Source organism: Carassius carassius, chromosome 26 (assembly GCF_963082965.1).
Source record: "Carassius carassius chromosome 26, fCarCar2.1, whole genome shotgun sequence".
In the NCBI taxonomy this organism is placed as follows: Eukaryota; Metazoa; Chordata; class Actinopteri; order Cypriniformes; family Cyprinidae; genus Carassius; species Carassius carassius.
The window spans coordinates 9,740,000-9,755,258 of record NC_081780.1 but is presented as its reverse complement, the minus strand read 5'-3'; the positions used below and the strand labels follow the sequence as shown (position 1 = coordinate 9,755,258).

General features: G+C 35.5%; 2 protein-coding genes across 3 annotated transcripts in view; one reads left to right on the top strand and one right to left on the bottom strand.

Moving 5' to 3' along the window:
* The window catches only part of klhdc10 (kelch domain containing 10), a 216,414-nt gene extending 211,825 nt beyond the window's left edge, over positions 1-4,589 (top strand). For both annotated transcript variants that reach the window (XM_059511109.1, XM_059511108.1), the window contains 8 exons: positions 1,629-1,850; positions 2,119-2,273; positions 2,379-2,527; positions 2,648-2,732; positions 2,943-3,009; positions 3,114-3,161; positions 3,235-3,374; positions 3,531-4,589. In XM_059511109.1, coding sequence (XP_059367092.1) covers positions 1,629-1,850; positions 2,119-2,273; positions 2,379-2,527; positions 2,648-2,732; positions 2,943-3,009; positions 3,114-3,161; positions 3,235-3,374; positions 3,531-3,740 — 1,076 coding nt within the window. In that variant the 3' untranslated portion in view covers positions 3,741-4,589. The remainder of the gene's footprint in view (positions 1-1,628; positions 1,851-2,118; positions 2,274-2,378; positions 2,528-2,647; positions 2,733-2,942; positions 3,010-3,113; positions 3,162-3,234; positions 3,375-3,530) is intronic.
* A 1,052-nt stretch (positions 4,590-5,641) lies between these two features.
* Positions 5,642-12,504, bottom strand: cax1 (cation/H+ exchanger protein 1). Its single transcript, XM_059511107.1, has 20 exons — positions 12,369-12,504; positions 11,291-11,446; positions 10,481-10,584; positions 10,243-10,351; positions 9,912-10,028; positions 9,751-9,812; positions 9,287-9,466; positions 8,933-9,118; positions 8,752-8,851; positions 8,229-8,370; positions 7,909-8,092; positions 7,665-7,764; positions 7,472-7,590; positions 7,338-7,375; positions 7,148-7,266; positions 6,915-7,060; positions 6,741-6,835; positions 6,567-6,645; positions 6,372-6,480; positions 5,642-5,938 (listed from the first exon to the last, which is right to left on the bottom strand). Exons 1-20 carry the CDS (start codon positions 12,436-12,438, stop codon positions 5,865-5,867), a joined length of 2,289 nt encoding a protein of 762 aa, XP_059367090.1. The 5' UTR covers positions 12,439-12,504; the 3' UTR covers positions 5,642-5,864.
* Between the last annotated feature and the right edge of the window lie 2,755 nt (positions 12,505-15,259).

The window sequence follows — 15,259 nt, the reverse complement described above, 5'->3', positions numbered from 1 at the left end:
ACCCACATGGCAAATCTGGAGGTCTCCCCATGCTGTCCCCATCCTACCTCTCTTCAAAACTGCTTTTCCTCACTGTGGTGAATAAAGAAAAGACCACCACTCTTTCGCCAGGTCTCTTTCTGCTACACTATCTTTGGGGGCAAAGCTGGGGCAGGATGGCTTGGGTGTTAAATAAAAAAAACAAAAAAAAAAAAAAACGGGAAGAGTCAAAGTGTTCGTCTGGTTGTGAGTGAGGTGTATTGGTTCTTTTTATTTTTATTGATTTGTGTCAGTGTGTTTTTTCAGTTCCCTCCCATCCTTATTAGCTCTTCCCTGTGGTGCTTTCACTCAGGTGCAGCTTCCGGGTTTCAAGGCAAATCACTGGCAAGACATTTGCAAGGGTGAGGTTGCTAGCTTGCACGTGCTCTAGTGGACGTAGTGCACATGTGGACTGTGTAGATCAATTCTTTTCAGAGAGTCAAAAGATGAATCCACCAAGTTGGGTGTCAGCTTATCAAAGTTTTGCACACTGGGACAAAAAAAAAAAAGTATGCAAATGTTACAATACCTTTTGCCCTTTTGCTAAATTATAATATTTTACATTTAAATATTTCTCTTTCTTATTGATTATTGTAATAATAAATATAAATATGTATTTATTAAATATTGTTTATTATGCAAATCATAATAAACAGTGTATTTAAATATATAATGTAAATATAGTTTATTATTATAATAATATTAATATTACCATATTAATAAATAGAAATAAATAAAAGCATGTATTTAGAAACCGAGTTGTTTCTTCTAAGATCCTGTTTGTGTATCTCTGCATTGTGTTTGGGGTCCATGGCCCATAGCTACTTTGACATAGTTTAATTAACTAGGGGTTGCCAATAAATTAGGGCTTTTGTTGTTAATTAATTTGGGGTCACTGTTACCTATATGTATGCTCTTCTTTTGTATTTATCTGATACTGAACAAATATGTGAAGTACAAAAGAGCACATTCTGAAGCTTTGCTTTAGAGAAAGAAGTTCATCTAAGGCTAATCCTGATTCCTGAATCGAGTCACTTTCACATCTGTCCATATTTGTATCCCGTTATAAAATTCGGCTGCATTAAATATGAATAAATCTGGTTGGAGATTGAGATTACTCTGTTTTAATTTACAGCCTCAAGTATTCATTTCAAGTAGGATGGGTGGATTAGATTTGCTCACTCTCTAACTCTCAATCTAATTAAAAATAAGTATGTTCATCTAATTTAAATCTGAAATGCAGGTACATTTTTTATTTTTTCAAATGCTTGTTTTCAAATTTAGTAAAAATGATAATGACTGTGTTGTAACTAAACTAATAGCAGTTTTCATTTCACAGGTGACTTTGTGTACTCCAATGTCTTTAATCTTCCATTTTCTCTCCAGAGCTGTCCCACTGATGTTGTATTGTGCTTACTCAAATAATTACAGTGCAAAAACCAGCAGCAAACATTGGAGATATATATTTTTTTTCTTTCCACATCTTAAATCTTTCTTTCTACCTTTTGAAAACCGATACTCAGTGAGGACATCTCATCTTCGCCACTAACTGAGCTGTGTAGCTATTTATCTTTGTCTCGCCATCAATAGGCTGCTGTCTGTCTCTGTAGGTCACAGAGCCCCTCCGGCCCGGAGTGGCCATCGCTGTGTGGCTGACAACACCAACCTCTATGTGTTTGGAGGATACAACCCTGACTACGACGAATCAGGTGGCTCAGAGAACGAAGACTACCCACTGTTCAGAGAGCTGTGGAGGTTCCACTTCGCCACAGGGACATGGCAACAGATCCGCACCGAGGGTTTTATGCCTACTGAACTGGCCTCAATGTCAGGTAACATGAGATAGATAGATAGATAGATAGATAGATAGATAGATAGAAATTGTTTTATAAAGTATATTATAATTTGTTTTTAGTATATTATATAAAATAATTTTTGTTTTAGTTTATTGGTTTGGTTTTTATTTTCATTAATTCTTTTTGTCTTAGATTTAGCTTTTTTTTTTTTTTTTTTTTTTGAGGATGTGCAGAAATGCCACACATCTTTTAGGTATTTTAAACCTCTTCCCTCACTTGACCATCGTCTGTGTACATCAAACAGCTGTTTTGCACGGAAACAACCTGCTTGTGTTTGGCGGGACCGGAATCCCCTTTGGGGAAAACAATGGAAATGATGTTCACGTCTGCAATGTTAAATACAAACGTTGGTCCCTCCTCAACTGCAGGGGCAAGAAACCCAATCGAATATATGGACAGGTACAAAAGCCTTGATATGATGTAACCTACTAATGAAAAGTGAGTGAACTAGTAAGCATACTAACTTGCATTGATTAATAGAGCAATCCTTGATTTGTTTTGCAGGCGATGGCCATAATCAACGGCTTCCTTTATGTATTTGGAGGTACGACAGGCTACATCTACAGCACAGATCTCCACAGACTGGATCTGACAACACGTGAGTGGATTCATCTGAAACCCAACAACCCTCCAGATGACCTGCCTGAGGAGCGGTAAGTGACTTTTGACCTTTTATTTTAAACAACTAAACACATTTCTGAATGCTGTCTGATGATAAAATGTCAGTCTATGAGGAGATATCGCAAACTTCCTTCTTAATTTGTTTTGTGTAGATATAGGCACGAGATAGCCCATGATGGACAGAGGATATATATTCTAGGAGGGGGAACTTCCTGGACTTCCTACCCATTAGACAAGGTACAAATGTTTCCATGAATCACCGTTTTAGTCAGTGTTACATGACTTCATTTGTTTACGTGAACTAATGCACCTTGCTCATGAAACATGAAAACATCTGTGTAATTCAGTTGTCATATGTATTCAGGTTAGACAATTTATGTATTAAATACATTATTTTGTTTTACAAATTTTATTATAAATGACCGTTGTCCCAAATGTTTGTATCAGATACATGCATATAACCTTGAAACAAATTCTTGGGAGGAAATCACAACGAAGCCTCATGAAAGAATAGGTTAGTAATGCAATTCCCATCTTGATAAATTTGACATCTGACAATGGAAAGCACACTGTGAGTGTTTGTATTACATGCTTACTCTGTGCTTTTTTTTCCCCCAGGATACCCAGCGCCTCGGAGATGTCATAGTTGTGTGCAAATTAAAACTGGTAATAATGTAAATATCTAATTTAAGTTACTTTGTAGAGCTCTGTGTGTGATCACTGTTGTTCTCTGTGACAGATGTATTTATATGTGGAGGTTACAATGGTGAAGTAATACTAGACGACCTGTGGAAAATCAACCTGCAAACCTTTCAGTGGAATAAACTACCTGCAGTGATGCCTGAACCTGCGTACTTCCATTGTGCTGCTGTTACCCCGGTCAGCTCAGGGATTTTTTTTTTTTTGGTTGTCTCCGTACATTTACATTTATTCTGCTGTTAATGGCGTTAACAATTTTCTAAGAGTTAACCGAGTTTCTTTTACACAGGTAAGGGTCTTTTTTTATACTAAACGTCTTTTTTTTTTATCTTTCAGGCCGGCTGCATGTACATCCACGGCGGCGTGGTGAACATCCATGAGAATAAGCGGACTGGTTCCTTATTTAAGATCTGGCTGGTAGTGCCCAGTCTGCTAGAGCTGTGCTGGGAGCGTCTGCTCAAATCTTTCCCACACCTGGCCCAACTTACCCCGATACAGCTGCTAAACTTGGGCCTCACCCAGGAACTCATTGAACGCTTGAAATAAAGAGGCGAGGGAGCTTTGAGTGTGAGAGACAGATCGTGTATGTACTATGTGTGTACCTTTTTATTTAAATTTTAGTTTTCTTTCATTTTTTGAAGCTCATTATGGGCAGGACGACGGCGCTTGAAGCCAGCTTGTGGACAAGAGAAACAGAATCGACTAAGGCACCCCATCCTAACACAGCCCGCCTTAAAACCAAAAACTGTAGGATGCCTTTGTTTTGAAAATCAATACAAAAGTTAAAAATATCCATTAGAAGGCTCTTTTCTCAAACACTACAGGTCAGTTGACCTGAATGAAAGCTGTTTTTTTTTCTTCTTCTTATTGAGATTGTATTATTGTTATTTATTGGCCTTCAGTAGTGATATTGTTTTTACTGATGTATCTTAATTCTATTTCCTCTCCTGTCAAAGAATTATTTAAGTTTTATGAATCACCACACCACGGCATGAATATTCAATCAGAAGTGATGTAATCGGGGTTCAATTAACTGTTTGGATATCTGAACCGACTTATGCAGAACTATTGATGCTTGGGATTGGGATTTAAGGTTTTACTTCAATGAAAACGGTGCAAAACAGTGTTGAAAAGTTGAATGTTTTAACAAAATGGGTTTTCACAGAGATTGTTGATTTTTAGGTTGAATGCTGTTGCTCAGATTTGCAGTTTCGTCTGCACTCAAGGCACAAACACCAGACCGAGTAATGTTTGAACAAAGCTGTACAGTCATAGCAGAGCTGTTCCCATGCTTCACCCAGTTTTGTAAACCAATCGTTCCATCACTGTGAACTAGGTGCTCCTTAATTAACTTTTCATGCTTTTACTGAATAAAATGTTTTTCCTTAAAACGAATCATCCCTCATCCAAATGTTTAAACTGACACATTGACACATTTAATTGATCTAGTAGTGCCTTTACTGAGCAAGATGTGATAATGTGCTAAATTAAACAAAGCCTTGCTAAAAGCACTTTATTATTTAACTCAAATTCTATTCTAGAAAAAGCTGACCTGAATTTCTAATACAACAAAGATGCACACTTACTATTTTCATCAAGCTTTCTAGCACTTGATATATTTGCGGTAAATGAAACTTAAATTTAAGACTATTTGGTCAGCGCAGTGCTAATGATATTTTTGGCCTTGTGTATATCTGTACAGAAAAACTGAATCATTTAGCAATAATGTAGCGGAGCATCTTTTACTATGCTGACCTATTAAAAAAAAAAAAAAAAAAAAAACTCTGAATTCAAAACATCTCTGGTCGAAACACCATATACAGCATCTTGAATTCAGAGTTAATGCATTTTGCCTTGGGTTATTTAACCGGTTACATTTCATGACCATTTATTTAACTACACTCATTAGCCACCAGCAATTAATGTAATGGAGTAAAATTTTAAAAGATTCATAATTGCTGTTATTACACCCCTTGATTTATGTTGTCGAAGTAGCTTCTTTCTGGGATTAGATCACATACATGTCCATAATATGTGCCTACCTGCCATTTTCTTTGTGCATGACTGGATTCCTGTTTGCATGGGTCAGGATTTAAGGGTGCTTTGTCATACGGGCGATGTGCAAACAGTGACAACTCCACATTTATTTCCAGAAATTATTTCAGAGAAAATTTTCACTCCGTCTGCATGGAGTGACGGGAGTCCCTACATTCGTGTTTTTATTTTGAGACTAGGGGTTTCGCTGGACTTCGATTCCTCAGTTGTGCAGCAAATGTCCAAAACTCACCCGTTACCTGTAACTTGTGTTCCAGTTTTGTGTTTTATTGTTGAAAAATTAATAAACTTGTTCAAACTGGTGGTTGCATTGGAACTCTGCTATTCATACATACACAAGTTCAAGAAAAGTTCATGAATGGAATACAACATTTTTTTTATTAGTTTAATTTTGATGTGATCTTTTTTTGGGGGGGTGAATGTAAAATATTTTTATGCATTTTCAAGTAAACAGTGAAATTGCTCCCAGCTTCTGACCGGCTCACAAGTAAGAGATTGCATGCTTCACATGCTGGAAAATATTCAAAATTTTACAATACATATGTAAGACAAGAATACACAGAAACACTACAAACATGTCAACAATAAAAATTAACAGGGAAAAAGTCAATTTTCTCAACATCCAAGAGGAGCAGGTGCAAAAAAATACAAAGCCAGAAGAATAAGGTACACGACCACCAGAGCCGTTCCTGTTCAATGAAAAACAACAATTATTAATCACTGTTATTAATCACTATTTTATGTAACAATGCAGCCTGAACTAACTGTACTTGCCTAAACAAACTGCATTATATTTAATGATGCTATTAACGGTCTTAAGCACGAGAGAAATTCACAATAAACAAACTGATATACGTAGTTGATACATTATACCTTAAATTTATATTATTTTATTAGCCCACCCAAAAATGTTACGTTATCAAACCTATATGACTTTCCTCAATGGAATACAAAAGTTATTTGTAGTAGAATGTCTAAGCTTTTCTTTTCATACAATGAAAGTAAATGGCAATCATGGGCTGTCAGGCAGGATTTTCAAGGCTGTTCCTTACATAAAGCTATAGTACAGTTACAGGAGGGTGTGTAAATGATGAACAAACCAATAATACTAATAACACTTACCCTGGAAGTAGTCTGACTTTCCATCCATAAATATGTAGTTGACCAGAATAACGCTGAAGATGCTTGCCCAGAGGTGTAAATCACTGAATATGAGAACGAATCCAACATCCTTGGGAAAAACAGAAAGAAGTTATAAGTGTCATATTGCAGAACTGAGTAACTGAAACAACTATTATTTTTTTGAGTGTGACTTACATAAAAAGCATTGAACAAGATCAGTAGCGGTATCTGCAACATGCACACCTGAACTGCAATACAGCTCCCCACTTCCAGGCTACATGATAACAAATACCCATATTAAAGCCACATCCAGATTACATAGTGGAAATAGTGAAATGCACATCTATTTTAACACCAAATTATTGTAACCTGAGGCTGATGTTGTTCTGAAGAGCAAACTGGATCCCATTGACTATCTCAGGAAGCTCGGGAACCATAGCCAATACAGTAACTCCAATAAAATACTGCAATATTTATAATGAGTGAATATTCAAGATTACAAGATAAAATTTTATTTTAAAAAATATAGAAGTAAAAATGTACCTGTGAGACACTGGAGTTGGAGATGATGGGTTTGATGTGCTCAGTGCTGAGATCAGCACAAGCTGCCATCATTACTGTAGCCAATATGAGCACCACAAGAGCTCTCGCTCTAGACCAGTGAACCACCGCGCCATGGTCACTAACAACTAACACAAACAGAACAATTAATACATTCAATTTAACAACATTCAACCAAAATGGTGTAATCCAAAAGTAAAACCACTAATACGCACCATGACAGTGGGCATCACTGATGTGGATATCATAAATATGCGAATGAGTCTTAAGGGTGAAGATCAGACCAATCAGATATGCAGAAGGCAACAGGACAGAGATTGTGTACACTAAAGGCCTGAAAACAAAGACGTCATTTAGACATTTAAAAGTCTTTATGTAGTAAAACAAATGCGTTTAGATACTCACTCGATATGACTCAAAAAAAGAGGTCGGTTGTTTTCGCTCTGTAGGAAAACATCATGGCCATATATTTTACTACTGTGCTTTGCATCATTAAAATATGTTTGAATGACTTGAATTTTATTAAGTAAACAACATACCAGGTCATAATGGCAGTTGTTACATAAGAAGGGCTTTGAGGCGTTACCAGGCGAGTTGTTACAACCCTCACATATAAAGTTTCCATAAGCCTTTGAAAACAGCGTGGGAGCGAAAACACCTGTGGTCAGACAGAGGTGAAAGGTCAAATATAATTCATTCTATTTAATGCAGTGAATTGTTCAGCTCTCTCACCTCCTATTGATATAAAGAGCAGAGCTGAGCTGACTCCCGCCGACCTGCTGTTGAACCGCTGCTCTCGGTGTTTGCAGCCGCCGATGATCATACAGATGCCCTAAAACACACTCACACAGAATGCAGCTGTTAGAGGAAATGTTATGATGTACAACATGTACTGTATGAGTGGCAGTATTTAGAGAGTGTGAGGAAGCAGCAGCAGCACAGGAACACACACACACACACACACACTGGCTCTCACAGGTATGAAGAGGATGCAGCCCAGCAGTGTGCCGGTCAGAGCAGATTTGACGATCTCTGCGTAGCACCTGCTTCCTGCGCGATGACCCTGCAGCAGAGCTGTGATGTAGAAGGCCATCTCCGTGATCGAGCCAAACGTGGCGTTTACTACCGCTCCCACTGCAAAGTTACTCTGTGCGGAAATACTACAGGGAAAAAAAACTCAAAGTAAAATTCAGCTTTCTTTTTAATCAATTATTTGAAATAATTATTAGTTATTAATTATTAGTAAAAGGTAGTAAGAGAAGTAATATAAATTATAAAAAGGATTTTTAATGTTACCTTGCTATCCCCATCCCAATGTAGTAAGACAATGGGATAATAGAGCTCACTGCAGTGGCAAACTTCGCCTCTGAGCTCACATAATAATTCTCTTTGTCTATATAGCCGATCACCAGAGTGATAATAACCAGAGGCAACAGATCTGAATAAAGTTTTTTAAAGATCTTACCATGACAATAAATGGTGCATATCAATAATAAAATAAAGCTAGCAAAATGTATTTATCAAAAGGTACCAATTGTACATGTTATTTATACACCAAAAAAAAAAAAAAAATTAGTAGAAGCATTTTCACTCAGAAATGTCTAGTAAATTTTACAAGTACAAAGAAATGGCAATTAAAAAAAAATTAAATAAATGCTAAATATCTGAAGAGGGAAAAAACTAAAAATTATTTATTTTCTCCTTGATTTTATCAATATTTTTTCCCACCCTGTATATTTCACAAAATGTAAATAAATCAGAAATAAAAAAGATACCATTTTATGTAAGCAAGTTTTATAAACCCCATTATAAAGGATACTGACAGCAAACACATTGATCCCATCCACAGTAAATTTGTAGTAGTACCAGTTAAAGGCACGGTAACAGCACAGCAGAACTCTGGTCTCACAACCTTGTGGCTAAAAAAAAAAAAAGAAAACATGGCAACCATTAGTACAAAAAATTAAATCTACTAATGTAAACAGCAGAATAATGCTTACTTTTTTCACAGTCCGGATTATGACCTCCTCTGGTGGCATAAGCAGGATGATGCTCAAGGTCCTGACGTTCATCTTTGACACCGGGATGGTGAAAACCAGCATCCAGGACAGGAAGATAGCCAGGAAATGAACCACAGCCAGCAGGGGGTATCCCAACACCAGCCAAACATACGTACTCAGCCGACACTAGAAAGAAAATATCAAGATATCCATTTAGGAATTCAAATTGTAGTTTTACCCCTCATTGGTCTTCAAACCAGAAACCTTCTGGTTAACAATCGTCAACTTGCTAAACCCCAAGAATGATTTACAGGCCTATCAGCTTAATAAACTGCTCAAAACTGACAGTCTCACCCAGTAACGAGTCTGTTTTGGAGGCAGCGCAGTCAAAGGGATTTCTGCGGTGACCGCAGGAGCAGAGCGCAGCAGAGGTGTAGACTCTTTCACCTCCGAAGACTCCTTTCTCTCATCCACCTCCGGAATGGCCTCACAATGTGGGAATTTGATACAACATTTCTTCACCAGGCTGATGCTCTGAAAAAATAATTAAAAATTGTGCAGTCAGCCGAGAGAATTCACATTCGGATTTAGAATCAGTGACACTGAATTCTTGGAAGTCAAAATTGATTTAAACGTGGAAAACCGCAGAGTTTGGAATGAATGTCATGTGCCATGCTGCAGGCATTAAGAGAAACTTATCTAACTAGGCTTTTCAGATCGATTCAACAGTGTGACAGAATTAAAAAAAAAAAAAAATACAGTACATGAATAGGCTACCTGTATGTGTTTGTGGAAAGTTCTGCAGATTTTTCACTTACTTTCTGTAATGCCTTTCCAAATGGCCATAAGAAATAACCTGACAGCTGCAAACAGAGCTTTCCTATCATGAAATATGATTAGAATAAATTGAAATAAAGTGTCAAGTGCAACTGGAATGGACTATTAATAAGAACTAGTTAACAAAAGAACCCTGACATACCATATGGGATCCCAGCAATGGTGCAAAACATCAGCAGACTAACCAAAAAGTAAAATAAGGAGATCCACCAGCCAAAGAGCAACACATATATCACGTTCCCAACAGAGACCAGTGATCCTAGGGAGTAAAAACATCACAGTTAACAAACACACTATAATTTAAAAGTTAAGGAATGCCACTGCATAGATTGCAAAATATAAAAACCACATATACATACATACATAGTTTACTTTGTTTTACAATTTTTAATCTTTAGCGATGACATCAACACATTTTTAATTTCCAGCAATTTTGGGGATTCATCAAATTTTCTTATTCAATTTTTTCTAACCTGAATGATGTTTGATATAGTTGAGGTCAGAATAGAGCTCTTTAACGACATCAGATCTGTCTTCAATGGGTCTTTCGGTTACATGACTCTTCCATTTCCTGAAACCAAACTGGCATACATACATAAACAAATCATTTGAAACAGTTCCTCCAGTTATTCCAAGGATTTGCACTCTCACTCTGGAAAAATCTCTGACTGTTAAAATGGGAATATTTAATAAGCGCTCATATTTACACACCCTGTAGTTGTTGGCAAGTTTATGTGCCTCCACCTCGTTTTCTGCGCGGATGGTGGTTCTGATGCTTGCTTCCTGCCAGACATCATCTGTGCACCGTGAATGCCCTGAAGAAAACAAAGAACAAAATGAGAAAACATTTTTTGGAGAAAAGTCTGCAGTAATTCTTTGGAATAAAAAGGGTGATTGATTGTTCTTTCAAGGGGAAATTTCATAGCTAATATTTCTTGCATATAATTTGCACAATTAAATAATATCTTCACACATTTTGCAGAGTATTGCAGCCGTATAAGAAAAGATGCATAACAAAAATCTTAATCTCAAGCATATTTTGCTCAATTTTGGGGGGAAATTATTAGAAAAGAGAAAAAAACACACACATATATATATATATATAACTTCTATACAGTAAATATAGAAATAGTTAGAAGGTTATTTGACTTGCTTTATATTATGAACATTTTAAAATTGCTGTAATTTCCCAAACAGATTACTAACCCTTTTCATTGTCATTTTTAGATAATTTAGGTACTATCAGCTATTAATATTAAATTTATATTATTCTGAATAATTTGAATCAAACTGAAAATAAAAAATGTAAATGTGTATATATATATATATATATATATATATATATATATATTTATTTATTTATTTATTTATTTTTTTTAAACTGAACTGTACTTTTGGTTACTATATATATATAACTATAATAACCCTGAAACTTTCATTTAACAAAATAAATAAAAAAAATTTTTTAATTACTATTTTTCACTTATGAACTGAGTAGACAAACTGTAGGGAGACACTCACTCTGTGCAGAGAGGCATTTTGGAGTGTAGTGTCCAAGGTACTGGGAGGTGCAGGGGGAAGGAGTATCTGGGATCTCAAGATATGCTCCAGCTACACACAGTCTGTCACACTGGGAGCTACAGCGGCGGCTTCTGGGGTCATGGTCCCAGAAGGGCTCTAAAGGTCATACAGAGAAAAAAAAAATCAATGTCTCTGCAGATTGAGAGGTTTCTCATGGTCATCTGATGACTTGGTGGAGTCCCCAACCAGTCAGTCTTGAACTAACGAAAGACTCCTGATGGTCACAAGAGCATCAGTTTCTCACAGAACATCAGTGAATTAACCGTGTCTTATTGCACTGTTAATTGATATCACGGCATGAGATCATCAAAAAATCATCAAAGCAATAAAAATAACTAAACCACAGACAACTAGTACCATATTTCAAAATAAGGCAAATGTTCCTATGAGCATGAATTTATTGTTATACTTAAAATGCTTACATATATTTTAGAGGTCAAAGATCACAATACTAAATGATTCCAACAAAACAAAAGGTAGGTACAGTGTCCTTAAAACAATAAATAAAAACAAATTTAAAAAAAGCAAATTCATTTTTTTTTGTTAGATCTAAGCAATTTCTTGATAATAGAATTATGGAAAAGGCCTTTAAATTTGTGACAGATTAAAAACAAACAAATACTTAAATATTTCCCCCTTTTTTTTTTTTTGCATATCACATGTTTTAAACTTTGTATTTACAGTAGAAAAAAAAAACATTAATCAATGCCGTTGGTAGAACCGGTGAAATCAGTCTCTCCTTACAGGTGTCACACGTTCCCAAAATCCCACTACACATCGGAGTAATTTCTAATTTGTCTGCATTCACTAAAACGACTAACTGATGTGAAAGTGTCTTTAATTTAGAGCAAAAAATAAAGAAATTAAATAATTTCTATATATTAGGAGAATCCCCGGAAGCAAAACAAACAAAGCAGACAAGCAAAGAAAAATATATTAAAACAGTTCTCATTAATGCACAATTAGACTATAGTTTCTTTGAGCTTCTGAATAACTTTAAGAATATTGTAATACTCGCCTGAGCCCTCAGTGGACCGTCGCCTGCGACTCTCTACATCAGTGGACATGCTGTGTTTGGTGTGCGCCATCCTGCTACAGTCGCGCGCCTCCACCACCAGCAGCTCTTCTGTAGCCAAGGCCTGTGCGCGCCACCGACGCCTGCTGTGAACGCGATTCTTAGCACTCCCTTCATTACTTTGGAATCATTACTTTTTTTGTATTTTTTTTGTCAACAAGATTCCATCTGAACCCACAATATACCAAGACTACGACTATTAACATTATTATTAATATAGTCATAGCAAAACAACATAAATTCATAATATATAGAGAAAAAAAGTAAAAAAATTGAAGTTTAAAATATGCAGAGTAAAATATGAGCAATTAAAGAATTGTGAGATGTTATTTTCCAAACAATATCTTTAATTTCATAATTCTGTAATTGATACAACTTTTATCTCGTTATTATATATTGGATTGGACGAAAAATTGATTTAAGGTTACAACGTCAAGCCAGAAGGTGGCGACAAATTTTACTTGTCCTTACGAGTGAGTCGCTGAACCATTCACGCAATGATTCATTCGGGAACAAACGCCAGGTGTTGCCAAGTCCGCCGTTTTCCTGCGTAATTGGGCTACTTAAACATTCTTTCCATGGGGTGTCTTTCATGTCCGCATGTTGAAGGAACCCCAATAACGTGATATTTAGCCTCTATACAATATATATATATATATAAATAATGTGACAGTAATTTTTTTATTTTGTAGAGAAACATATATCCAAACGAAATATACATATATATATATATATACATATATGTATATTTCGTTTGGATATATGTTTCTCTACAAAATAAAAAAATTACTGTCACATTGTTATACTATACAGTAATGCTAAACGTAATAAAAATAACCTTGGAAGCATTCAACATAATCTGAATCCTTTAGATTTCAGTACATTTTATCCATTAATGGTAGGTCAATATTAAAAATATATACAATGGAATGGCAGGAAAATAGCAAAGATCACTAACACACATGAAAATACTAAAATAAAATACTACTGATAAGGACAGACCGGCTCTTATGAGGGAATAACAGCAACAGTGATTTATTTTTATTTTTTTATTACTTAAGTCGCAGAGCACAAGCATCTTCATTAAACACTTTTTCCTTAAAATACATTCTTGAAGGACAGCTTCAAATTGTCAGAAAAAAATGCTGCACAGCTGCTTTTTTTGTTAATATTGCCACAGATATTAACAACGCTCTAAGAAAAATTGAAAACGAAAAATAATAAAATGCGTAAATAACCTTAACATTTGAAAATAAATTCACACCGAGAAGCAAATCCATGTGTATGAAACAAAAATCACTACAATGGGTGTAAGCAACAAAAATGTGATCTGAAGTATGTACAGTTTAAAATAATATACAATAAAACTGGTGAAAAAAACAATAGGACTATAAAATATAAAAATAGTTTTTGTAATAGCACTGTACAGAAATAATTGTCAATGGAAACAAAATCTTACATAACCGTGGCCATTTTCAACTACAGTTTTTAAACAAAAGCAATGCCCTTTATATTCTCTTTTTCTCTTTGAATGAGAGAGGTGGACTTGTTTGTAATTGCACCAGGCAATTTTTTTTTACCAACACTTTTGTAAGTTAATTTTCAAGATGTGGCCAAGAATGTTTAATTGTGAGGTTTTTCAACTGATTCAGTACAGACTGTGTGTTTTTTGTTTGTAAAATTTTTCATACCAAATGTAATATAATGGCCTGTAGGCCCACTATGAAAAAATTGACTATGAAGTTACTCAATATAATTTTTTCCTATCCCAGTTTAATATGTAGGGGCAACTTTAAATAAGCCATCTGTACACGGTTTCATACACTGTATGTTTATTTAAGCATGTTGACACAGTATCATTGGCTCAACCAATGGCATGTGTTCTGGGCACAGCTATCTCTCAGACTAACCAATGGCTGACAGGAAAACCTGTTCGAAAACAGTTAATATTCTTACCAAATTTGGACCAGATGATCATTGAGAGGAGTGAATGAAGTGACTGAACATTTTTTTGGGCTCCATTCAATATAATAACGACACTGACACAATAGTTCAACCAAAAATAAAAATTCTGTCATTTGTTACTCACCCTCATGTTGTTTTAAACCTGTAAGACCTTCGTTCAAATGCGAAACACACATTAAGATATTTTTGATGAAATCCGAGAGCTTTCTGACCCTGCATAGACAGCAACGCAAACACCATGTTCAGGGTCCAGAAAGGTAATAAGCACATCATTAAAATAATCCATGTGGTATCAGTGTTTCAGCCTTAATTTTAGCTAAAGCTACGAGAATACTTTTTGTGTGCAAAGAAAACAAAAATAACAACTTCAACAATTTTTCTTATAATCTTAGGCTATGTTTACACTAGTACATTTTAATTTTAAATCAGTATTAACAAATAAAAATGATCCTGGTCAACACTGGCGTTCTGACTGCATTTCAGAAACGATCTCCGTCTACACTACACAACCGAAAATATATGTCACATTTGACATGTCCATTTACACTGAAACGCAACCCCAAAGTTTTCAAACTAAAACAGGATCTGCGGCATTTTCAAAATTCTCCGTTTTTGAGTAGCGTAAATGACTGACGTAACCGTAGCAAAAGTTATGTGTTTTAAATTGAAAATGCACTAGCGTAAACTATGGAATGATATTGCGGACATTATTCAAAAGGCATTGCAAATTGTATTTGCAATTGCGTTTTCAATTTGTGGACGCATAAAATGTGACATAATCCAAACGCAAATGCAAATCACGCATTACCGTTTTCTTTTTCGATTAAGTGAACGCACAGTGTCTGCCAAATTTAAAATGGAAATGCAAA